The following is a 27,943-nucleotide window of genomic DNA, read 5'->3' on the forward strand; positions in this document are numbered from 1 at the left end:
TAAGTAGGACAGAATTTATTTAAGAATGGGTCCAGGTTTAGTCCAGGTTCTGTTGGGCTGAAATGCCATATTTTTTGACAGTGGAGCCTAACTTCAGCGTCGAATAATATCGAAGAATCAACAATTTATTTTTCCAGGAATGTGAATTGTCTATTTTGTTTATGTTTATTCGCAGGCATTGTATAATAAAATGTAAAGATCTGGGACTTTGTTACACTTGTTTTTAAAATGAACAATTGCCTGAGATAAATACTTTTTTTTCAATTTATTGGTTACCTATACACGATAGTATACTATACAAATATGTACACAAGTTCACTAATTTCGTGAACCGCTTGACCAATTAATACTTTACAATAAATTAAGGTTTTTACTTGAGATGAAAAAAAGTTGAGTTGATGTCCGAGTGGATCGAGGTCACGATAGCTCAAGTGGTAGAGCAGCGGCGTATCAAGCCGAAGGTCGTGGGTTCGAATCCCTCTCGTGCCATTAACTTTTTTTCATCTCAACTAAAAACCTTAATTTATTGTATGTACACAAGATTAATATATCACACAGCACGACACTAGCACTAATGCCAGCACTGCACCGGTAGAACATGTTGCTTTGAGGAGTCAGTCATTGCTGGCACTCAGTGTGTATGATTGCGGGTCATGAAGTCCCGAGGCCATCGTCGGCTGACGCGACGTGGTGGGTTGTCAGGATGGGAATGAGTTGAGAGGGCTCGAGCAGTATAGTTAGGATGGTCCAAGGTTGGTGTGCAAGGTTTGTAACCTGGACCGGATCTGTTCGTTGACAAAAGGAATGTGGAGGTCTTTGTGGGCAGTGAGTCTAGTGAAGATGCTTTGACAATTTGTCTAAGGACTTTCGATTGGATATTGGAAGCCTTGGCTGTACCCGACAGTTCCACTCCGCCTGTCCATATTGGTTTAAGTATAGTCTTGTACAGTGTCTGCCTTAATTGTCAAGGCGATTTCGGTCTTGGAAGTCTCCGTAGTAGTCCAAGTCTTGTATTAAGTTGCTGCTTTTTATGTCTTGTGTCGGGACGTCAGTCTGCTGTCGAGATATAGTCCCAGGTATGTGACCTGAGTGGAAACTGATATCTCTTTGCTGTCGACGTACAATGGAGGGCAAGACTGATTTTTCAGCGTAAAAGTGCACTGAATGCATTTTTCTTCGTTCAGTCTTGTCCTCCATTTTTGAGATAAATACAAGATATTAAAAATAATAACTTCGGACATTCTCGCAAAGGATAAAGAGGAAATTAAGGATTAGTAAAATAGATAACGTACAAATATCTTTCTTCATACAATTTGTCAATAAGAGAAAATAATAAACCTCCAAAAAAATAATATTAAACAAAAATATTTTATTAACATTTCATAGAAGGATAATAGAAAGCTTTCTTTTTATAATATTCAAGCTGGGAGAACTTTAAAAAAAAGTAGAAATTAGTTGACTTTAATACAATACAGAACAGATTAAGATAAATTACCTATGATGTGAGAATTATAAGAACATAGAGACAGTGACCTTGATTCTCTATTTATTCTATGTGCCTCTGACAAATTACACTATTTCGCTAAAGAAAATTCCGTGTATATCTATAATCTAGTGGAGAGAGAAAGAGAGAGAGATAGAGAGAGAGAGAGAGGAGGTACTCGTTCTATACATAGTTTCATCTTTCTTACACAGTTAAACTCTAACACAAAAATCTGTACCATTTACACAAAAGGAGTTTTTTCTCTTCACAGGATCACTTTTCTTTCCCATTTTAAGTACATTATTATCAATTATCTGATTACTAGCAAGGAATTAATTGATTGAAAGTTTGAAACAATGTATAAACAGAAATAAAAGAGCCTTGTGGCGTCACTGGTAAATTTTGACTTGTTTTGCACATTGCCCTAAAAAATACTATTTACATTTGTTTGTTGTTAAAAACAATTCGACCTCAGGCCCTAGCCTTTTAGGTCCTATATAATATAATTAAATTCAATTATATTTTGTATTTATATAAATATGTTCATTACACGATAAACACAATAAATAATAAAAACGATATTTTTTTAATCTTTTTCTCATTAATTTTTTTCTCTTTCAACAATTAACAAAATTAGCACAACCATAAACAATTAAAATGTATATGTCAAAGTATATCTTTTTTCTTTTAATCTAAGAAAGAGTAGTACAACTATTATGTTTATTCTTTCATTTAAATATATACAAGAGAAAACACAAATCCAGTGGCCCCAATCAAATTGTCCATTTATGGGGATCGTATACTTTAGAACACTTGGAAAAATTTACAATATACAACAATCGTCTTCACGTTACACTCTGTCCTCGGAGATTCACTTTGACACCTTCCCTGTAACACAAGACAAACTTATAAAAAACATGTAATTAGCGAATTGTTTTATTAAAAGTTATGATTAATAATTAATAAAGGTTCAAGGAAAACTTGATAAAATGCTGTCTGTAGTTTGATCGTTTTCAATTATTCTGGACTGACTTTCTTCCTTAGTCTCTAAGACGAGTTTAGGCATTTCTTTACGTACGGGTAATAAAAACCAGCGAGGATGCGCGGACTAGGATGATAGGAAACGGCCAAAGCACAAATTCTCAGAAAATGATTTTATTATGAGTAATTAAGGTTTTTAGTCGAGATAAAAAAGTCAATTATAATATATTAATATTATATTAAAGTTATTATATTATATATTATTATTATTATATTATATTAATATTATATTATATTAGCAGACACGAAATTCGTGAATTTAATGATTAAAAAAACGAAGTATACTTCACTAAAGCTCTCCGTGGCCATTTCATTGGTCGTCGAGAATCCAATCCGATTACACGACATTTGAAAAATGGCAAAAAGGAGGGAAAATTCAAAAGGTGCGGTTGAGATGAGAAGTTGGTGTCCGAGTGGATCGAGGTCACGATAGCTCAAGTGGTAGAGCAGCGGCGTATCAAGCCGAAGATCGTGGGTTCGAATCCCGCTCGTGCCATTGACTTTTTTTATCTCGACTAAAAACCTTAATTAATTTTAATATATCAATTGGTCAAGAGGACCACGAAATTAGTGAATTTTATTATGAGACTTCATTTATTTCAGAGTTACTGTAGGATCTATTTTTTGATATCCGACCTATTATTGACAATTGTTTAATCTTTCACTGATGATAAACGGCGATGGCCTGTAACTAAAAACTCCGATGGACCCAGAGGTCAAACAGGAAAGTTTAGTAAGCTGTTTGTAATTTGGTCATTACATAGAAGCATGTACTAAGCCAGCGAGGAAAGTCGGGCCAGGATGATCGTGAAAGGCCTCTGAGTCTTCAAGAAGAAATCCGAAAAAATATTTTCGTCATAACACCTAATAGTCCAAGTCAGCGGATGAATTACTGTTTGATGTCCGACCAAAATTACCAGCTTTTGTCGTCACTTGTTTAAACTTTCACTGATGATGAACGACGGCTCGAGACACTGTCGGACCAGAAGTCGAACAGGATACTGTGATAATAAGGTGTTTGTAATTTGGCAATTGCCAGTCTGGTTAACCAGTCCCAGACAAGCATTATATGGTTAAATGCACTGATGATACTAAACTAGCGAGGACGGGCGGACCACCAGGATGATCGTGAACGACCTCTTAGACTTCAAGAATCAATCTTAGATTGCTTGTTATGGGACTAGACAGTGGATGATATTCGATAAAAAAAAGACTTTGTTTGAGCTTCCGCTGTTGATGAACGGCGATGGCCTGTTAGTAAAGACACGGACGGACCCAGAGGTCAAACAGTTTTACCCTTTAATTTGGTCGTTATTTAACAAGATTGCTCGGTTTGGGTAAATTCTGACAAAATCAAGCTTTTCATTCTGTATTGTGCCATAGACTAAACCAGCGAGGACATACGGACCAGGATAATCAAAAACTAACAAACTGCAGATTAGAACACTTAGATCTCTGGAAGCAATCACAACAAATGTTAAGATCTGATTTTTTTTTTTTAATATGCCCTGTTGTAAGCTACTATTCAACAGAACCAGCTGTAGCTTACAAGCACTGACGAACCTCCAGGTCAAACTCATTCTAGCTCGAATTTGGGCCATCTAAAACATTTGGTCTTTTCTGTTATCGTTTTCTACTACTTGCGTGTTTGATCTGTAAGACTACTTTTCTCATTTCATTTTCATGGATCGAATTAGGTACTAAGCTAGCCACCATGGACTAAGATGAACGACCATGCTGCAGGTTCATCATCTCAAGAAGAAATCACAAAATATTTTGTTTCTTAGGAAACTTGATAGTAATCCCAGTTATTGGATGACCTATTGATTGACATCGGACCTTTACGGTTTATGGTACTGGCCTGCAGCAAAAGCTCCGATGTTAAACAGCTTTTACCCTCGGCAACCATCCAAATAGACAAGAATCAAAAGAATATTTTAAGTTTGGTAGTTCCCATTCTGGATTGCCAATCCTGGATTATTTGGTCTTGAAAATTAAGTTTGACATTTTGTTATATAAAGCGATTGACAAAAAACAAGGAGAACAGGCACACCAGGATAATCGAGACCAAACCGCATGTTTATCCACCGTGAAATAAGGAAATCTGATGATCAAATGATGTTTGTTTTGTTACAATTGATGATTTCAATGGAGGAATTTTTATTTGGCAGTCATGTACAATTGAATTAAACTTCCATTGATGAACTTCAGGGCAAGTAGATAGTTATGACAGAAGAGAGGTTAAACAGCTGTTATCCTTCAACCATCCAACAACCCGAGAATGGACAAAAAGACGTTAAAACCGAAAGAAATCATCGATTTATCTGATGATGATATTTCAGGAGGAAAGAAAGAACCAACTTTAGACAACTTGTTTGGTTCTTTCTGTAACATTTACTCGAAAGTACTCCATATCAATTTCAGCTACTTTTGGGAAAGACGTCTAAGGTATTTTTGATATTAACAATTGTTTTCTTTCTATTGTAAAATTCTTGTACTGTTTGAGCAAATTTTACAAGGAAGCTTTATATTCGTACAAATAAAAGAAAATTTTGTTCAGTTCCTGAAGCCATTTTCACTCAAATTATTGTACCATTTTCAACTACAATCCGAAGAGATCCACTATAAAATAATCTACTTAGGTACTTTGAGAAATTGAAAATTATTTGTACCCTCTTCCCACGCCAAGTATGAAATTTATCTGTAGATTGAAAGTCTTTATAAATGTAGGTAGGCTTATCTCTTGACGTTTTTCATGCTATGCTTTTGGTCTAGAAACTACGATCAGGCTGTCGAAAGACAAGAAAAAGGTCCGAGGGAGAAGAAAAAACACATCGAAAAAGTCTACATTTAACGGAACCACTCCTGAAAGAAAGGTGCCTGAATCAGTCTAAAAGGATGTGTCGTTAGATAAGCCGCTCTACGACTAATGACCGGGGTAGACAAAGAAACCTGAATGGGATAGGACCACTCCTATATATAAACATCGGTAAAATGTGATGCTATCTCGGCCGGAGAGGCATCCCACCTTTCTCAATGGGTCTACACGTCACATTTCAACCGGGGAGAGCGATAAATCCGTAATCTATATCGTTCCCCCGCGCCGTTTTAAAATCCGATTAACCAAGACTGAGATCGGTATCTGAACAAGGTACAAATTGAAGACGGGAGTCGGTTTCGTCTATCATCGGTCCATCATCTGATATTTCCGATGAAGGTGAACAAGCAGAAGTATTTTTAAAACTGATCAGATTTCGCTACGGTCAAAACTTGAAACTGCCAAATCGGAAGCACTAAAACATGGTTTCCACCCTAAAAAGTAACTAGGAACACAATAAATCTTAACTTAATAAACCTCGTACTAAGTACAAGTGATAACTACTGATGAACGCTCATATTATATGATGATGGTGATTCATTCTTGCTTTATTCAACGATGAGGTTTTATGTATTATTTCTAGTTTTGTCGTTTAGATATTATTTATTTATTAACTGCCCAGTTCGAACACTGAAGATGGCGAGAAGCCCAAACATGTCTGACTGATCAGTACAGCAAGAGTAGGCATATCAAAATGACCGGAAATTACCTAATATACAATAATTTATTTAATTAACCATTTCATAATTTAGTTAAGTTATCCCAGTCCATATTGGAAAATTGTATAACCCAATTGGCCAGTTGAAAAAGTGGAAAAATAGAAACTTTAGAGTTTTGTGATTAGTACTTCATAAGCGTTTCAATCAGACCAAGAAATAATATGAAAAGTCATTAGAAATAATAACTGCAAAAAAAGGTCTAATAAAAAGAATTAATTGCGTTAATTACCACAGCACACGTTATCATTTCCTTTTCAAAATAAAAGCGATTTTTATCATTTTGAACCTCACCCTACAATTTCATTGTCTATCACGCTATTTTTATATTTATTTTTATTGAAATACAGTATTACCAATATATCTTTTTATATACGGTTTTGGTTAAAATGAAAAAGTTAGCATTACGAGTGGGTTTCGAACTCACGACCTTCGGCTTTATAAGATCAACATAGCTGTCCTAATCACCTGAGCTATCGTGACAAGCCGAAGGTCGTGGGTTCGAATCCCGCTCGTAACACTAACTTTTTCATCACAACCAAAACCTTACATAAAATATTAATTAATTGAGAGAAGTAATTTGGTCAATCAGACCACTAAATATAATGGAATTTCTAATATACTTTTTCTCAGTTAAATGTGAATAACTTTTCGCCTTTTTTTTTTTTTTTTTGTAATGTTCTCCTAGGACAGCACAATTTTTTTAATTCATCCTAGTGTAGATTTGCTTTTCAAACCATGGATGGCGAATATCAGAAATCTTTATAAATATTTGACAGAATAATGAGTCGTTTTGGTATTTATGCTTCGTATTTAAAAATTACTCAATAATGATCGTTTTTCTCTTTGTGATGGTATATCAAACCCACTAAATTCCCGACAATATAAAATGTATTAAAAAAATGAAAAATAGTGAAAAATTTAATTGCGATTAATTGAGACGACAAATATTTTAAAATCGATATTTTATCAGTTAACCAGAGACTCTCAAGTCGAATTAATCAGCGTTTTGTCGCATTTCATTGGACAAAATTTTCGTCAGTATATAAAAACAAACAATTTTATTATCTATTATTCACAAAGAAAACTAAAAGAATTTTTAAAAAATTGAAACACTGTTCAGGGGTCTGCAGTGCCCGAGTTAAACGAGTCCGGTCCTAATTTTGTCACGTTGAAGGTTCTGGGTTGGAAATTTATATAATTATTTTATAGAGAAAAATTGTCTAAAAATTAGTCGTAAAAATTGTACGACATAAATTTAATTATAATTTACACATAGGCTAGACAAAAATCAGCAACTTTTCTGCAGTCAGATCTCGAAATATTTCTACCCTTGAGGAGTTTGACTATTTCAGTTCTTATCTTGTCTTTTCCTTAATGGTAAAAATTAAAAAAAACTTTATTGTATTTTAAGAAAGCCCTTAGCTGAATAAATTGCTTGGTTGAAAAATTTAATTATTTAGTTAAGTAATTTTTGATCATTTTGGACTGCAGATGATAGATTTTCGTCTGACAGATTCGTTTTAGCTTTACGCCACTCAATAATGGGTTTATCTCGTAAACGACCAAGTAACAAATTCATCACGCAGTGATCTTAAGATAATCTCACAGTTTATCAATGAGGCCACAGAGAGAAAACAGCTGAAGAATTGGATGCAGTTGACACAAGGACCAAAGCCCGCGTATAATCAGGCAAACTAAGAAAGTTTGTTCAATCTCACTTAACTGTAATGTATTTATTAGCGTAAATTTTTAGTATGGGAGAGTCGATGGTGGAGTGTTAAGTTCCACATCGAGCCACAATTAGACTAGTTAGATTTATAGTTGTAAAGTTGTTCAGGCTTAAAAAGGACTTTTTAAATTATTATATAAATAACAATTACAATAGCCAACGAGAAAAGCCATTGTGAATGACAGCCAAAATTTGGTTAATAGAGTCCATAGACCAAAAAAACTCAAAATCATCCTCTTATGAAAATAAAATTAATGGTAAATCAAATAGTTTGAATTTGTCAGATTTTTGCACATTAATGGACACTTAGTTTCCGAACGCATCCGGCTATTTACTTAGTATCATTCCTTGGCTCCGTATAAAAAGCGTGTAGGAATGTCATTGGGAGTGAGAACTTTGCTTGAGCATGGTACCTTGAATCTCCTGTTTTGAATTTTGGAAAAGGCTGTCGAATGCTTTTTTCATTCGATAAGGTAAAATGCAACATTAAGACTTATCGCAGTTGGTGTATCTCAAGGTGGCATTTTGGACCCTTTCCTATTTAGATTGCACACATGGCCCAAATCCCGCGAACGTCTCCAACATTCAAGCTCGATGTGTCCCACATAAGTGAAGGTCTTATTCCTCGGCTCCATATAGACAGCTCGTATGACGGCGACACTATATGAAAACTGTTCGTGAGAATTTGAAATGATTTGGGCCCTCTTAAACATGACATTTTACTTAGCACTTAATAGATATCTAGTTTTGTGTTTCTTTTTATGAGATTTTATTTATTAGTGTGAATGTGTACTGTGAGAGGGTCGATGGTGGAATAATGAATACTTCATAGACGTCAACAGATTAATGATATGGAAGTGAGTGATTAGCATGACAATAATAAAGGATTTAAGAATAAGTGAGTTCAGGTTACAACATGCATTAGGACTGAGATGACCTTATGGAAAACTCTTTAATTCTAATTTCGGTCTTGGCCGTGGGACATAGGGACAACGGTGGCCGATTGGTTAAGGCGTCCGACTCGTATAAACCAAGCTTGCCGTTCTGGGTTCGAATCCCGGCAGAGCCCGTTGTTTTTTACTGGACTATAGTATGAAAATTATGTTGTAAATGGTTGGACCCCTCGTCCGCAACAATAGATGGTAGTTGGACGTTAAGCCTTCCTGTACAAAAGGAATTGGCAGATGACATGTGATGCCAGCTAAATTTTTTTCTTATAACATTTCCTCATGAAGTCTGCGGGATGATGCACATGTTTTTCGGTTGTTGAGTGATATGACATCTCTGAAGATGGCCAAAAGCCGAAATATCTACCAAGCCTAGTATATCTATTTTTATATGGATTTGTATGAATATGTAATAAACTAAAACGTTCCTGGTGAACAATTAGTGTGAAGATTTAATTAAAGTTACGCCTTTTTTGAACATATGCTCTAAAACAAGAAAAGGTTTGATTGCGGAGGAGTCAAGGATAATAACAGGTTATGTAGACGTCGGGATCGTAAGCTTACCGCCATTTTAATAAGAATGTTCGTACCAACGTATGTAAGAGAACAATAAATAAGACATGTTGATGTTAACGGATGGGTTGAAAGAGATCTCTGTTCCAGAGGGAGAAATGAAATATGCTAACGTGGCTCTTCGTCGAAAAGTAACCGGCCCCCAAGAAGAAAGTCGGTCGTACATAATTTATGGAGTAAATTTCTTATAGTGGGCGGTTGAAGTGGGGGTCGATTGCCTAAGTGTTCAGGGGGAGGGCTTGATTCAAGTTTTTCCCTAGGTGCAGCGGCCATCTTGTACTCCCCACCAAGTTGGAACACGGTTGAGTCGGTGGTTGTTGCACAATCAATCCAGTCCGACCATCGTCCAGGAGGGATTTCACGCCAAGCCTTTTTCCGTTTTGTTTTCGAAAGGGGGGAAAACCGCGTTTTTTTCGTTTTTTAAAAAAAGGAGCTTTTGAGTAATTTGCGCCGATTTCCCGGACGCCTGTTAATTTCCATACGTAGTGGGAGTTTCCCTTTTTGGCTGATATATAGACCGAGAGCCGGGTAGGTGTCTGTAGCTCGGAGGCGATAAATTCCCGCAGGCGGAAATCTGTCTTGGTCCAGAATAAATTACAGGATCTGCCCTACTCGGCTTGCAACGAGGCATCCCTGACATTTCTCGGATGGGTAAGACGTCGGACGTGACTGCCATGGCTGTTCCGACAAGAAATCCCGATATTTTTCAGACAATATTTTTTTAGAGACTCGACGAATTTTGACTGGTTTTTGGTTCAAGGGCTCACCTGTGAAAATGGTAGACGAAGGTACGTTGACTCGGCGTCTTAGCTTTACACCGGAGAAACAAAGCTTCCACTCATCTGTGGTGAACTGGAAAAAATAAAGAAAAGTGAAAAATTAAAAAATAAAACAGACAAAACAAAAACAAAGCATGTAATAAAACTTTTTCATGATGTACCATAAAGGAGGGGGCAATAACGTACAACTTACCATCTACGCCACTTTAACATTTCTTATAAAGGGTCATGCACAGTACAAACAAGCACCACCCGCTTAAATAGTACGTTTTTAAAAATTTTAAACACTAAAAAAAATGATTTCCAACTTTACAATATCAATTTTTATAAATAAATTCCATAGAAACTTGTCAGGTTTCGCGGACTTTATTTATAAAGGAAGGTGGCATTACTGTTTAGTCCTAGTTATGCGGACTCGCGCGGAGGGGGGAGAGGAGCCGGCCATTGCTGGAACACTAGTGTTTCGGATTGTTGGTTGATGTTTAGGGTTGTGTTAGAAGGTCACGAGGGCCGAGAGGCGGCGTGGAGGATTGTTAGGGTGGGAAGAAAGGGCTTAAGCTAGGGGATGTTTGAAGTAGAGCCTGGACTGGAGGTTATGGAATCGTGTTTGGATCATGTCTGTCACGAATGAGATGTCTTTGGGTATGGTTTTGTTAGTGGCATAAAAGGGAGCGTTGAAGATGCGACGAAGGACATTTGATTGAAAGTATTGGATTCTTTGGAAGATGGATGGCTTTGCTGAACCCCACAGCTCGAATATTAAGTCCAAATAGGTCTAATTAGTGTTTTGTATATGGTTAGTATGCTATGTGCATTGTGTATTCGGGTCTATATTGGCGCCTAGGTTTTGAGGTTGAAATGAGGGCTTTAGCTAGTGGTCAGGGGAGGAGAGCAGTGAGTGGAAGTTGTGGAATCGTGTTTAGATAATGTCACGAATGGTATTTGTGTCGTTGAGGATGGTTTGATTAGTGTCATATAAGGGAGAGTTGAAGTGATTGAAAGGATTTTGGATTCTTTGGATGATGGCTTTGCTGAACCCCATAGCTCGAACCAAATAGGTCTAATTAGTGTCTTGTGTATTGTTAGCTTGTTATACTCATTGTGGATTTGGGTTCAAACAGGCGTCTGATTGGTCCGAATATTCCGTTCAATTGTTGTCTTTTTTTACATGTATGTTCCATATCTGCTGTCCAAGTAGAAGGTTGCAATAATGTTATAGTCCTAGTAATGTAATGTTGGGACCGAATGTAGCCTTCAAAGAACTTTGAAATCGTCTGAGGAAAACAATTATTTCAATTTGTAGGCATATTTTTGTTTTGCCTTGATGATGAAAGGTCGGAAGCATGACCAACATCAAGACCATACGATCCAGAGCATTCACGTCTAAGAAGAAGCAAAGGAGTTGGTTGGATGTCGGGATTACCTTACTGTATATGTACACTGGTGGGAATTTAAGTAAATAAAGATATAAAATCCACTGATGGTAAATGAAAATGTATTAGGTGCTTCCCTATTTTTTTAAATAGTAAAGTTTGGATAAAAAAAAAAGCACTCAAATGTTCGAAAACTTTTCCAGCCGCATCAGACAATTCCAGTAAGTCTCTCACTTATACCAGCGCCATACCATCACGAAATTGAACAGGATGTTGTAATTAGGTAATAAAACAGATTTATTTAATAAGCATTGAATGAAAATGTAGAATGTGAGTTTGTAATATTAACAGTGAATCCATGCTTAGTTACATTTGAGATTTTCTGAACAGGATTAAAATAATTTTAGCTGGGTTAGAATATTCTGCACTCGGGGGTTGAGTGGGTAAAACATTTCTGTGTAGTTTGATCGTTCTCGATCATTTTAGTCCTGCCCTTGTTGGTTTGTCACATGTGTTTCATCATTTCGGCATCATCAGTGTAACTGGGTGAATTCATGGCACGCCAAAATGCAGGTTAATCAACCTTAAGACCACAGAAAGAAATCAAACATGCTAATGATTAACAATTTTGAAACTGGCTGGAATTTGAAATTTGTTCGTTCTACCAACGAGGATTGAGCGAAAACTAGCGCTTCTCGGCTTCTTTCTGTTGTCATTAGATGAAAATTTACATTAAACCCACAGGATTTCATAAAATAAACAAATTACAGCATGTTTTTATAACTGATGATATCAACTCAGTACAACTGAGAACTTTTATTTAGATGACTGCTGGAAAAATGAAAACCCAAATTTTACATGACATTCTTTAGTTTTGTAGATTTCCTAAAATCATCAGTTTTCCCTTGAATTAACACAACAAAACAGGATCACCTTGGAGGTAATTTTACATGTAAACTAAGCACAGTAAAGGATGAATTGCAAATGAAAGAACGTGTCTTGTTGCAAAACGAACACTTTCTGTAAAGACAGTAATTAAAAACAAGGCAAACTCTACCTTTTGTAAAAAGGTTTGAAAGCAGTTTCTTCGTTGTTGGGCTGGTGGTGAGGTGGCGGTGGTTGGAGAGGACTTGCCTCCTGCCTAGGGTAGTATCCCGGGTGTCCCTGGTACCCTTGGGGCGGCCCTTGGTAGGAAGGGAGTTTCATGTTCGGCGGAGTCTGCGGCGGTGTGTCCGTCTGTACGTCCGGGTAGCCTCCGAAGTAGCCGTACCCGCTGCCCGGAGGCGGCCTGTAGGACGGCGGCCCCCAGGTGGCCTGCACCGAAGGCGGAGGTGTCTTGCAGGCGGCGGTGTCCGCCAGGGACCAGATCTTCGGCTTGGTCGCCGGGACGGGAACCCCGCAGTCCTTGGACATTTCGTCTTTGAGCATCATGTGGTGAGAAGGTGGACCGAGCATGTGGTGTGTCGGTATCATGTCGTTGCCCACCTTGCCCTCGTCGGACATGTCGTCGTCTTCGTCCAGCTCCTTCAGCCTGTGCTCGGCTTTCACGTGTAGTAACGAATCTAAAACACAAATTTTCATGCTGTGTGACGCGAGTGATTTGACATTTCCAGCTCTTTCCAAGTCGTCTGCTGTGTGCGTTTCTTCCGAATCCTTTGCGGCCTGGGAATCCATCGTTCATCGACTTTCGAGATAGGTCGGAAATGCTTCAAGGGAAAAAAAATTCTGCTTGGTTTCGGATGAGAACGCATACAATAGACAACTGTAAAGACTAACTGGGTCAATATTTAAAATTCAGCCTTTTTACAAAAGACATGATCTTCTTGGCCTATAATAGAATATTTTATGCAAGCAACTCAGAAAAATTGACCTTTTTGCTAAGCAATATGATTCTAATAACTAATGTAGCTAACATAATACAGCCTTATGTTCTACACTTTGATCTTTGGCTTCTGGCCTTTAATCTATAACGTATGATCCATGTATCACTGAACATGACGAGATGTCGAAACTCGACTGACGAACGAAAGTAACGAGAGAAGGAAGACAAAAAAGATCAGAAATAACCGAACATCCCGCAGATCCCATGTTATTTTATATTTATTTTTCATACTTTTAATATCAATAAACTCTTCTAGCAGCCAGTTTTGATTTACCGACCAATCTGTTCAGTTTGACCGTGTAATTTGAAATGAACTAAATTTAGTACATTCTACTTTATAAACGTTTGATCGTTTACGAATATTTTGGTCTGCGCATATCACCGTTTTGTTATGTTAGATGAATTTCTGCGTCTAGTCATCTTTATAATTGGCATTTTTTATTTATTTAGAAATCGTGAGATACGGTCTGGTGTGATGTAGGTGTCAGAAAAACATTTTCTTTATCGGGCACTCTCGACACGACACGCAAGAATGACACAATTACACAGAAGACAAACACTTTGAGACCTGAAGATGATCTCAATAAAGATCGAAACGTTGCACGATAAAGAAAATGTTTTTCTGAAACCTACATCACACCAGACTGCATCTCACGATTTCCAAATAAATATCGATTAACGGTCACTAATCACCACACATTTATAATTGGCTAAGAATGATGTCAGAAACCTGAAACACGCCGGACAGACCATAACATCCACAGTAAGTTTTTCAAAACGATTACAAACAATTAAACTACAGGTTTATCTCCCCAAATTTATCCTTTTTTACTGACATTTTCCATAAATGTTACTGGCATCGACCCGAATTGTTTTCCCTACCGGTCAGTCCAGTTTTCGTGCATAATTTGAAATGAACTAAATTTAGTACATTATTATTTACTACAGTTTGAACTTTCCAATCGTTTTAGTCTTCGTATTTTCCCTGTTTTGGTGTGACCGATGTATTTCGGCTTGTCGCTGTCTTTAGTATTGGTTCTCTGTGTCACCGAAGATGTCGACCTGACCAACGGCAGAACTAGGTAAGTACTAAAATGTTAATAGGACTATTGGCATATAGTCTTGGTGCACCGTGAAGATGTGCCCTGAAGATATGTTCAAATTGGATGTATTGGGCTTTCCGATGCATTTTGCTTCCCTCTATCTTTAATGTTGGATCTATATGTCACTGAAGATGGCAGGAAGCCGAAACGGTACAGACCGAACAAAAAACAGATGGTATGTCGACTAAAATGATTCGGAAATGACCAAACTGCATGGATGTAGTCTTGGAGCACTGTGAAGATATGACCAAAAAGTAGGCGAAACTGCTGGTGCGGAAGGCCAGACTAAAATTACTCGTAGGAGCCCGATGGTTACACACGGGAGTCTTAAACATAGCTTTGGGATCTGGGGTAATTGCAATATTTTAAAAAACCGACTCCTCACCTGAACCTTCTTAACTTCTTCCAGCAAAATCAAGTGATAGACTTTGACGGTTTGAGCTCAGTGCGATCTAAAATGTTATGATTTTTTAATGGGTACAAGTTTGTGGGAGGCTTTCTAGTTGTAGACATACAGTTCAATATGATAATATAAAATCTAAAGGGCATGGAAATTCACTAATCACAGTATGAACGTCTTAATGAGAAAAATATTCCCATCTGAAATAGATAAACGTAATAATCTCCATTAGACGTTTGTAGGAGATTTGAACATAAATGAAATATATAAACACCCCTTTTGTGGATTTATTATGGTCACGTGGCGAAATGCAAATAGGCCGTCTCATCGGCCGAGATAACTGTCGGAGTCAACAGAGTCTGTTGCTCCTCAGATTATACGGCAGATAAGCCGGGGGAGAAATGATTTCATTAACAGCTGCCGATGGCTTTCCAATGGTAATAGACTGGGGTGGGGTGGATTAACCCTCCGCCACTTAGGATATTGACACTCTTCCCCTCTGAGAAACGGCCCCCCAGCTCCTTTTATGCCCGCTGTTGACTCAGTCACCTAAGAGCTATATTTTTCCCATTATAAGTGCCTTTTCTCTCGAACAACAATCTTGTTACACTTTCTTCCCTTGGTTGAAACCGAGGATTATCATGGGGAAAGTGGGGTAAATGTTCCAAATTACACCCTTTCCAGCCTATCGAATTTCTCGACAGTTAGCAGTTTCATGGATATACTATTTTTTTTTTTAATGTTTTGGGACAAGGTTCTGTCAGAGACAGTTTACTGACAAAAGTTCAATTTAAATGATAATATGAAAAAAATACCCGAATGGCATGTCGTCATTTGCTTTTATGGTTAAACCGATCACAATTTTCACAATTTTCTACTTTTAATGATTTTTAAAAAATGAGATCAATGTTAAGGCAACATATTCGGATTTTCGTGTGGTGTATAGTGACCGTTAGTCAGATTATTCGGAGATCATGACATGCGGCCTGGTGCGACGTAGGTTTTAGAAAAACATTTTCTTTATCGTACCATTTAACTAGGGATATTCAAGTGCATTGTCCAAAGAAATAGTCTCAGCAATTTAAACATTGTAAACTCTAAAAATTTGCGGACACAATTAATTATCGGAGATTAATCGGAGATCGTGAGATGCGGTCTGGTGCGACGTAGGTTTTAGAAAAACATTTTCTTTATCGTGCGAACGTTTCGATCTTTATTGAGATCATCTTTATGGCCTGGGATTTATAACATATTGTTTAAATTTTATAAATACATGTAGGATGTGGAAAAAATGAATTTATACAATGCTAGAAAATTTTGGATTGACAAAAAAATGAATTTATACAATGCTAGAAAATTTTAGATTAAAAAAATGAATTTATTCAATGCTAGAAAATTTTGGATTGAAAAAAAAATGAATTCATACAATGCTAGAAAATTTTAGATTAAACAAATGAATTTATACAATGCTAGAAAATTTTGGATTGAAAAAAATGAATTTATACAATGCTAGAAAATTTTAGATTAAAAAAATGAATTTATACAATGCTAGAAAATTTTTTAGATAAAAAATGAATTTATAGCATTGTATAAATTCATTTTTTTATCTACGTTTTCTAGCATTGTATAAATTCATTTTTTAATCTATAATTTTCTAGCGTTGTATAAATTATTTTTTTAATCTAAGCCTTCTAGCATTGTATAAATTCATTTTTTTTTCAAATTAAAATGGATTGAGAAAAATGAATTTTTACATTGCTAGAAAATTTTAGATAAAAAAATGAATTATACAATGCTAGAAAACGTTTTGCATAAAAATGAATTTATAGCATTGTATAAATTCATTTTTTTAATCTACAATTTTTTAGCATTGTATAAATTCATTTTTTTTTAATCTAAACTTTCTAGCATTGTATAAATTCATTTTTTTTTCAAACTAAAATGGATTGGGAAAAATGAATTTATACAATGCTGGAAAATTTTAGATTAAAAAAATGAATTTATACAATGCTAAAAAATTTTGGATTGAAAAAAATGAATTTATACAATGCTAGAAAACGTTTTGCATAAAAATGAATTTATAGCATTGTATAAATTCATTTTTTTTAATCTAAACTTTCTAGCATTGTATAAATTCATTTTTCCCAATCCATTTTAGTTTGAAAAAAAATGAATTTATACAATGCTAGAAAATTTTAGATTAAAAAATGAATTTATACAATGCTAGAAAACGTTTTGGATAAAAATGAATTTATAGCATTGTATAAATTCATTTTTTTTAATCTAAAGTTTCTAGCATTGTATAAATTCATTTTTTTAATCTACAATTTTTTAGCATTGTATAAATTCATTTTTTTTAATCTAAACTTTCTAGCATTGTATAAATTCTTTTTTTTTCAAACTAAAATGGATTGATAAAAATGAATTTTTACTTGCTAGAAAATTTTAGATAAAAAAATGAATTTATACAATGCTAGAAAACTTTTTGGATAAAAATGAATTTGTAGCAATGTATAAATTCATTTTTTTTAATCTAAACTTTCTAGCATTGTATAAATTCATTTTTTTTTTCAATCTAAAATTTTCCAGCATTGTATAAATTCATATTTTCCACATCCTATATGCATTTGTAAAATTTAAACAATGTTTATAAGTCCCAGGCCATGAAGATGATCTCAATAAAGATTGAAACGTTGCCATGATAAAGAAAATGTTTTTCTAAAACCTACGTCACACCAGACCGTGTCTCACGATCTCCGATTAATCATTAGGATTTTCGTTATTTCCTGACCCGTTTTTAGAGTTTACAATGTTTAAATTGCTGAGACTATTTCTTTGGACAATGCACTGAAAGTCTAGGCCATATTTCTTTGCCCCCTAGCTCTATATTGTCCTTGCTGTAATGGAACTTCTCATTGTATCCCTGGTTTATGCCGTTCTACCGGCTAAATAATTGTCCCCAGCGGAGGTGTTCCAGCCGCATTCCACACGGTAACTTTGAGGAGAGAAAACGTTGCAGAAGAGCCGAAATAAAATTGAATATCCCTAGTTAAATCCCCGACTATCCTTTTATTACTAATACCGTTCAAATCCCCTTTTTTCAGATGGTCAATCAAGATAGCTTTGTAGATATTTAAAAAACGATATCGTTTTTATTTCCCTTCTGAACACTTCTAGCGTTGCCAGATAAAAATGTTTCGATTTTTCTTTATCGCACAAAGATCTTTACACCAGCGCGTTTAGGTGTTCCAAACCTCTTATTTCGTCTAATTTTTATTATATCCGGACACCTCGTTCAGCGAGAGCGTAACGAGTGTCACAATAGACCGATCCATCATCGGTGGGGACAGATTAATTGCGAAGGCTCTGCTCCTAGGACGGAGAGCGGAGAGAAGAACAAGGTTGGTAATGAGGAGATGCCACATTAAGATAATCCCAGTTCCAGTCGACCTACCCCTGCCATTGTCCTCTCTATTCTTTATTACTTTTAACCATGCAAGTCAAAATGCGTTTTTTTCATTGCACCCTTCTCCCGGTCTCGGGCTGACCAATGGTGTTCGATTTCCGGTCGGTGGTTCACAGGGGTAATTATTTCAAAAGATAAAGTTTCACCAATAGAAAACTCTATTTTAAATATCGCAAATTCTCCTTTCAGAACAACTTTTAAATATAATAACCTGCGGTATCATGAAATGTATGTTGGTCTTTACGTATCATTTTAGTCTATTTTAGCTGGATTGGACTGTCACCGGCAATTAGCTATCTTCACTAGACCGTTTGTGCCGTAACTGTCCCTACTTATAACCTTGAACAAGTAAAATCCAAGCATACATAACAAACCGTATATTTATGAGATTTATACATGAAGTTAGACCCAGAAGGAATACTGAAGTAGTTGGCACTACCCTCGCAGACCCCATGTTAATTTATGTTTATTTTTTGGACTGTTAAGAGCACAAACTCTACTAGAAGCTTCTCGTTTTTTGACCGAGCGGGTCAGATTTAGAGCTTAATATGAAATTAACAAAATTTTGTACATTATTATTTTTATAAATCCATTAGGTTTCGTGGTACGATTAAACAAATAAATTCCTTTCAATTAATTACCCTTTACGTAAAGTTAAAATTAAGGCTAAATACGCCGCTGCTCTACCACTTGAGCTATCGTGATCCACTCGGACTCGAACTTCCCATCTTAACCCATCTTTTGAATTATTTTTATATTTGATCGTTTCCAATCAATTTTGACTGCGCAATCTCACTGTATTGGGCGTTTCGATGCATTTGGCTTCTCGACATCTTCAACAATGAGTCTGTGTGTAACTGAAGATGCCAAGAAGCCGAAACCCGACTGACGGACAAACCAACGAGTGTGAGATGATAAGACGATTTGAAATGACCAAACTGTACTCAGCAGGCCGTTTTATGCTTATTTTTTAAATTGTTAATGTTACGTCACACCAGACCGTCATAAACTCAATAAATCTTCCATCAGGCTACCTTTTCATTTTCAAACAGATCGGTTCAGTTAATCGTGAAATATAATGAACTAAATGTAATACATTTTTATTTATTATTAATTGGAGGTCGTGAGATGCGATCGGTGTGACGTAGATTTTAAAAAAACATTTTCTTTATCGTGCCAACGTTTCGATCTTTATTGAGATCATCTTCAGGGCTCAAAGTGGCGCTCTCAACACGACAGACAAGACTGACAGATCTACATTTGAGCCCTGAAGATGATCTCAATAAAGATCGAAACGTGGGCAGGATAAAGAAAATGTTTTTCTAAAACCTACGTCACTCCAGACCGTCACGACGTCGAAATATTCATCAAGTAACAGTCACTCAACACCACACATTTATTTATTATGGTTTAATAATTAACAAATATTTTGTTCTGCATATTCTTACCTATTTTTGTCTTTCTTTGGCTTCTCGCCATCTTTAGTCTATGATCTGTGAATAGCTGAAGATTGCGAGAAGACATCCGAAAGATCAAACCTAGCGAGAATATGCAGACGAAAACGATTGGAAACGAAACAACTCATCTCCCCGCATACCATATTTTTCTATTTTTTACAATAATAAATACTCCATCAATCCATCAGATCGGTTTTCCAACCGTTCTATTCGGTTTTAGCGCATAATATAAAATGAACTAAATTTAGTACATTCTTATTTACTACAGTTTGAACGTTTCTGATCATTTTAGTTTCCGTATCCTCACTATTTTGGCCTATCCGACGTATTTCGGTTTTTCGCCGTCTTTACTATTGGTTCTTTGTGACACTGAACATGTCGAAATGCCGAAAACCGCCTGAGAAACGGCAGAACTACTCAACCTAAGACTTATAAGTATTAAAATATTGGAGGACTCTTAGCATATGAATAGTCTTGGAGCAGATTGTGAAAATATTCCGAGGAAGAGGAAACTGCGGGACATATCTTCTGTTAATACATAGGGCAGGTCACTCCTAGGAACCTTACGGACACAAAGCATTATTAACAATTAATTTTTTTAAAATTCTCTTTAGTTTAACTAACTCCCACTAAAACAATTCAGTAAAAGAGGATAGAAGAAAGAAATATGTTTTATTATGAAACGAGAAAATACCAAAACATAAAGGAGTTAATTGGTGTTCAGAAATATTCGTTTATCTCGTGTAGAAATGTGTGGTGATTAGTGACCGTTAATCGATAATTATTCAGAAATCTTGAAATGCGGTCTGGTGTGATGTAGGTGAAGATGATCTCAATAAAGATCGAAACGTTGGCACGATAAAGAAAATGTTTTTCTGAAACCTACATCACACCAGACCGCATCTCACGATTTCTGAATAATAATTCGTTTATATATTAACCGTTGTGTTATGCATGCATAACATAAACATAACGGTTTTTTTTCAGTTTTGTTTAACGTTTCCTATCAATGTTCTCCGTAATGACTAGATTATTATCGATTGTGATTCTTCTGCAAACGAACTCCTAAAGCTAACTTCTGGGTTGTCTTTAATAAGCTCAGATAAAATCCAGCTGATAGAGTGATAAAAAACGTGAAGAGACTGAAAACCGGACCAGGGAAATTAATCGAGGTGTCTGACAAGTATATTGTTTACACCTTTCTTTTGAACATTACCTGTTTGCTCTAATTGTACACTCCTATATCCAAATTAATAGAAATTATGGAGTGTGTGCGGTGTGGTCAATCCTGTTTTAAAAAAGATAGTTCCTACTCACAGGATGTTGTTTTCCAACGATCGGGATTTCGAGCCCTTAGCTCATCATCAGGTTGTAGAAATCCTACAACCTGATGATGAGCTAAGGGCTCGAAATCCCGATCGTTGGAAAACAACATCCTGTGAGTAGGAACTATCTTTTTTTTTTTTTAAAGGACTCCTACATTCAAATGGAACCATTCAATTAATTGTAGAAAGAAAAGACGATTTCGAGTGTGATCTATTTACCCTCAAGCAAGGGCGATGTAAAAATCTTCTCCAGGAATATCGCAGAAAAGTCAGAACTAGTAAACCTAGGACATCTAAGGACTAGAATGACAGTAGGACTTTAAGCAGAAAAGCAAGCCTGTGCAAAATTGCCAGGAAAAAGATGAAACAGCGGTATATGTCCTCTGGTGTTCTATTGCCTGAAAGATATAAACTGAAAGTTTTAATAAATTTTTGGAAAAAGCCTCGCGCAGTATGTCAATATTGGCCCAGAATCGACCTAATGGTCATAGAGATGGAAGAAGTTCAACAATAGTTGACATGAAGACAGAACGGGATCATCCCTGACGTGAAGAAGAAGGTAAACAATAACAATAACTGTTTTTAAACAAGAAATTAATTTATAATGCAAAACTGTTTAACATAAATTTTAATGAATCGTCTCGTTAGCCAGGTAAATTGGGGCGATGCAAATCTACCCGAGCTGGACGGCTCATAGATTTTTAACGAACGGATAATCGAAGGAGTTGTAATTTAAGAGTAGGTTTTTTGTTTCATCCTTTCGTCCCTGTCGCGTTCATTGAAAAGACCGTGGGTCCGGTTTGTTCCCCCCTCGCCCCAGAAGGAAACCCACGCACGGGTTTATCGCATCGTCCCCCTGATTTATGCGATGAGAGTATCTCCCATAAACGTCATCGGTTTATTGATCACCCCCTCCTAGGCGCAGTCATTCACAAGCTGGCCCATTATCTCGGCGCCTCCACGGCCTAACCCGGTTTTACGGCCAGGTAGCCCTCGGTGGAAACATAACTCACGGCATAACTGACCTTTGCCGATCCTGTGGTGATCCTTAATCTTGTCCTCGTCGTCGTCTTTGTCTTTGTCGTCGCAATCGGAGAGGACGGCGTCGTCGTCGTCGTCCGTCTTGTTCTTCGGCTCCCAGGTCATCTTGTTCTCTTTCTTAAGACGGCGGCGGGCGTTGGCGAACCACGTCGAGACCTGGGTCAGTGTCATTTTCGTGATTATCGCCAACATGATCTTCTCTCCTTTTGTCGGGTAGGGGTTCTTCTTGTGCTCGTTCAGCCACGCTTTCAACGTCGCAGTCGACTCTCTCGTCGCGTTCTTCCGCCGCGCTGCCAAATCGTAGCCCGCTCCATACCTTAAAAAACAAACCATTCAGTATAAATATAATCACTTAAAATACAGTTATTTAGATAAGATAGCATATTTGGAACCACAAGAATAAAACTGCCAACTAACAGCAACTTTGCCATAAAGATTTCGCTTTTTTTATTAAAGTAACGAAAAATGGTCATTTAATAATCAATATTTCAGTTCAATAGAACTAGAAAAATCTGCTTAAAGCAAATCTAATATCTATTGAATTTATGACGCTAATATTTTTCCTGCAAACTTCCCACACATCATTTGATCTCCCAGTATGTGGGAGTGTCCCTAAGCAGTATATTAATTGATTCGGACGACCCCAGAGGTGCCATATTTCAACGTCGAGAACAGTGGCTAGAGGCTTCTTTGTTTAAAAAAAAATATACTGAGCGGTTATGAGGAACACGAATAACATCCGGTCCTGCGAGCGAACGAGTTGCGTGTCTTGCCACCTGTCACCTGCCACTGGACACCTATTGATCAGGAAATTCAACGACAAATGTACCGCCGATTACGGTTAAAAAGGGTATTTATCGATTCCGTGACCTCTTTAAGTTCACGGGAAAAAAATTATATTTTTTCCTGAACTTAGGACTTTACCCACTAAATCTGTAATACCCGCTGCTAGCAAAAATTTGTTTTAATTAAGGTTTAAGTTCAGCTTTTAGGACTTAAACTGTCAACATTCAAAGTTGAGAAATCAAAAAATCACTGTTGTTTTAAACAATAAAATAAGATTATGCCGTTGCAATGAATATAATAAGTGGTGTAAATGAACTAAAACTTGAACTACAAACTATTCTTCTTCGAGTCGTTTAAAATCTTTGTTATTATCTGTATATTTTTTTTACAGGGGCATCCGACAGCTTGGTAATTTCAGCCCCGAAGCACTAACTAAATACCGCTAAACACAATCACACTAATAAATACATTCATACCTATATACATTGAACGCACTCATTCTGTTAGGTATATGAAGTACTCGATATTCCTCCATCTACCTATGCACTACAATAAACTATTCAAATTTGAGGTCGATGCGGTACTTTAAAAATTTTCCGTCGTACACCCAGGTTACGCACGCAACAAGGGGCGATGTATGCTACTTCGCCATCAGCCCCTCCCCTTCACACCAATAAATACATTCACACCAACATAATTCACAATCAGTCAGTTTCGTAGATGGAGTATTCGATATTCCTCCATCTACCCGTTCCCTGTAATAAACTAATCCAAAATGGGGTCGATCGGATATTGTTATAAAATTTCCGCCATCAGCCATACACACAACCTGAGAGGCGATGGAGAAGCTACTTCGCCATCAGCCCCTCCCCATTCACACTAATAAATACATTCACTCTACAAGACACAGAAACACAAAACACATAACTTAACTTCTATATACAATAAAAAATTCCCAATTCCCTTAAAAAGCGAAATAGGGGACTGTGAAACTCGCTGCTGTGGCCGAGAACCTTCTTTAAATCTGGCGGCATGCCTACTGGCGCCCTGTAGGGCGCCAAGGCATGACACGCTTCGACTATGAGGGAGCAACCTTTCTCTGCATAAGCGACACCTTCGGGGGATTGGCCCACCAGCAAGTGCCCATGTGTCAACCGCGTATGACCTATTCTTAATCTGGCCAGAACTATTCCTTCTTTACGGCTCAGATCCTCAACCAGTGTATTAAAATGTATGATTAACATTGTAATAATGGTAGCTCCGGTACGCAATTGGGGATCCGACGTGTATCGGAGGCCCGGAAGTCGGGGCAAATTACCGGATGAATATGACGTAAATTATTCAGCCGAAATATTATCTAGGGCCTCGGATACTTTCGTTAAATTATGCGCGCTTCTTGAACCGGACCCACCCTCGGCGAAGTTGTCGGAAACTCATTAGCACCGAGCAGGCCGAGGGGGGACATTTTACGACCCTCGACGCGAAATAGAGCAAGAGAATTTATATTAATGCACTACAAAGTGGTTATCAGCGATCTGACATGTGTAGTAGGTTTCACGTTCGGTTTTTATTCCATTTTCCCGCTTGTTCCATCGTCAGATCCCAACCATTAAACAACCATTTCCAAGACGTTTAAAAAATAATTACTCAGATATAAAATTTCCTTTTATTACACCAATTACAATTTTTACAACGCTCACCTTTCATATTTACTCATGAATTTTAAATGTCGTAAATATGTATAAGTTGTTATTTATTCGGCAATCAAATCTTATAGCTTCACGTTTCTGCCAAGACCGAAGATAAAATAAAATATTGAATTAAAAAAAAAAAAAATCATAAAAAGCCTGTACATATCAAAATGCATATTACATATATGAGCGTGTATGTTTTTTTTTTCTTCAGGACACAAATCTTACTACAGCCTGTACTACACCCTCAGGTCACATGTGGAAACGACGCTGGCACTCAACATGAGATTTAATGGGCCAGGAAGTCTCGAGGCCATCTACGTGGCAAGTTCTCAGGATTGAAAAATTGTAGATAAGCTGTTTTACGTTTTAGTGGTCTATTGATCAAGTTACTTCTTCCAATTAATTATTCTTTCTATGTAAGATCTTGGTTGAGATAAAAAAGTCAGTGTCACGAGCGGGATTCGAACCTACGACCTTCGGCTAAAAACGCCGCTACTCTACCACTTGAGCCATCGTCCTCTCGGACACCAACTCAGTCACTCTCAAAAAGGGGGAGAATTCGAACGGTTGTAGGTTGAGATGGAGAGTTGGTGTCCGAGAGGATCAAAGTCGCGGTAGCTCAAGTGGTAGAGTAGCGGTGTATTTAGCCGAAGGTCGTAGGGTCAAATCCCGATCGTGACAATGACTTTTTCATTTCAACCAAAAACTTACATAGAAAGAATAATTAATTTAAATTACAGATAAGGCTTGGGCAGCCATATTAGAATAGACCGAAACAGTGAGGAGAGGTAGTTAGAAGTTTTGACTATTTGTCTGAAGACTTTTGATTGGAAGGATCGGATGCCTGGATATTAAATAACTTGGCGGAACACTAAAGATCTACTCCTTATGTCCATAATTGTAGCAGTAATGTGTCATAATTGAGTTTTGACGGATTTCTTCCTAAAAGTCTTCGTAGCTCTCCATGCCTTTTGTTGTCATTTAAGTTGTGAGGATTCCACATCAATTTGCTTTCTTAGGTCCAGTCCTAAGCATCTGACTTGAAGTAAGATCGGAAGCCTTTTTTGCTTCCTTATTCATTCTTGTTTTAAGTTTTGCTGTAATCCTTGATAAGCTTAAGTGTTCTTGATATTGCATAGAAGACTGAAATGCGGTGTCATCAGCTAATGGTCATGTTGGGGTGTAAAGGAATGTTAGAGGTTTAAACTTACAGGGTGGGACCAAGAATGCTACCTTGCGGGACGCCGCCTTGTACTGGTCTTATATCCGAACAGTCCGTGCTAGTACTACTTGCTGCTCCGCACTCTGGAGCAGTGGTCAGTTAAATAGGATCCTTGGTGAGGTGACGGAATTTGGAAATGACAGGTAAATGGCTGGAGGATGTATAGGAGGATGTATGATTAGGAAGTTTGTGAGCTTTAAATATAAGAATGACTACGAAGTACTTAGAGAGGAAGTTTACTAAGAGAGAAAAGTCAGTGATAGTCGGTAGTATTGTATGTTGTGGTTAATTTTTTTTTATTTACACGAATAAAAACCCACTTAATATGTATAAAAGAATTCCTCAAACTTTTAGACTTCCAAACTCTTACGAATTTTTTGAAAAAACACCAAGGTGGTTATAACTTTCAAACAACTAGACCGATCTAACGAAAATGTACAGTAGTTTAGAAAATTAGAAACTACACGAAATGGCATATCTGGTCTCCGTAGATAAATGTAAAAGTTTAAGGAAATGAAATAGTCTAAAAAATAAAAAATTAAGCTTTCCCACTCTTGTAAAAAAAATTAATTAAGAATTAATATCATTAATTATTGATTAAACAAATAATATCATTTCTATTAATTAAGGTTTTCAGTTGAGATTAAAAAAAAGTCAATGGCACGAGCGGGATTCGAACCAACCATCTTCGGATTGATACGCCGCTGCTCTACCACTTAAGCTATCGTGACCTCGATCCACTCGGACACCAACTTCCCATCTCAACCCCCCCTTTCGAATTTTCCCTCCTTTTTGCCATTTTTTTATCTCAACTAAAAACCTTAATTAATTGTAATATATTAATTGGTCAAGCGGACCACGAAATTAGTGAATTGAATCTTGTAAAAACGTTGAATTTGGGAGATTTTCACGAACGAAAAACCCCAGTACAAAATTTTTGGAAAAGTCACCTCAAACCTTTGGCCATCCAAATGCCTCTGATTATTTTTTTGAAAAATCATAAAAATGATGATAACTTTAACGACTCTACTGATCTACAGGAAACTTCACAGGAATTTCAGACCTCATAACTGCTCGCAATAAAGTAAATCTGACATCAATAATCAAATTGGAAACGGAAATGTCTTCGGTATCTTTAAATAAATTACAAGTGGAAATATAAATAAAATGTTCGAGGTTGTTGATTCCATACTTGTTTCACTTATGACGACATAAAATCCAAACATAGTTGACACAGTCTAAAAGTTGGAAAACGCTGTGAAAACGTTGAACTTTAGGGTAAGTTTTACGGACAAAAAATCCTAAACAAAATTTTTGGGAAACTTGAGAACTATTTTTCCCAAAACTATTCTAAATTAAATAAAATAGACAAAACGTAATAATAGTGCGAGCAAAGCAAGCAGACAAAAGGCGATAAAGACTGTACATATTGTCCATTGTCCCATATAAGGGATGGCTACGTTTTCCAATCAATCAATTACGCCTAATCTAGTAGGCAGTAGGTAGTTAAATTAATATCTACATTTTCCTTATGGAAATTAGAGATATACTTGTACGAAAATTAACATTGACAATCTAAATTGTACTATTTTTATGGGCAAAATTATATGTCTGTTTCTTCAAGTTTTATCCTAAAACACATATTTTTTTTAAATTTCTAACCAGAACAACATTTTTCATTGTCAAAATTATATGACTTGCTTCAAGTATTATCGAAAACATAACTTAGATTTTATTTTTTTACTTCAAACCCTATCAAAAGTGTTAATTGTGAAAATTATATGTCTGTTTCTTCACGTTTTATCCTAAAACATACATTTTTTAAATTTCTAACCAGAACAAAATTTTTCATTGTCAAAATTATAGGACTTGCTTCAAGTATTATCTAAAGCATAACTTAGATTTTATTTTTTTACTTCAAACCTGATCAAAAGTGTTAATTGTGAAAATTATATGTCAGTTACTTCTCGTTTTATCCTAAAACATACATTTTTCAAATTTCTAACCAGATCAAAATTTTTCATTTTCAAAATTATATGTCAGTT

The 27,943-nt window shown here is 36.5% G+C and overlaps 1 protein-coding gene across 1 annotated transcript; it reads right to left on the minus strand.

Moving 5' to 3' along the window:
• Positions 1–2,099: 2,099 nt before the first annotated feature.
• Positions 2,100–22,529, minus strand: LOC112126116 (homeobox protein araucan-like). The gene is made up of 4 exons (XM_024227286.1): positions 22,181–22,529; positions 12,580–13,084; positions 10,138–10,222; positions 2,100–2,371 (listed from the first exon to the last, which is right to left on the minus strand). The coding sequence occupies exons 1-3, from the start codon at positions 22,527–22,529 to the stop codon at positions 10,183–10,185; spliced, it is 894 nt and encodes a 297-aa protein (XP_024083054.1). The 3' UTR covers positions 2,100–2,371; positions 10,138–10,182.
• Between the last annotated feature and the right edge of the window lie 5,414 nt (positions 22,530–27,943).

The sequence above is a fragment of the Cimex lectularius genome, unplaced genomic scaffold, assembly GCF_000648675.2.
Source record: "Cimex lectularius strain Harlan isolate CLEC.00 unplaced genomic scaffold, Clec_2.1 scaffold42, whole genome shotgun sequence".
NCBI lineage: Eukaryota > Metazoa > Arthropoda > Insecta > Hemiptera > Cimicidae > Cimex > Cimex lectularius.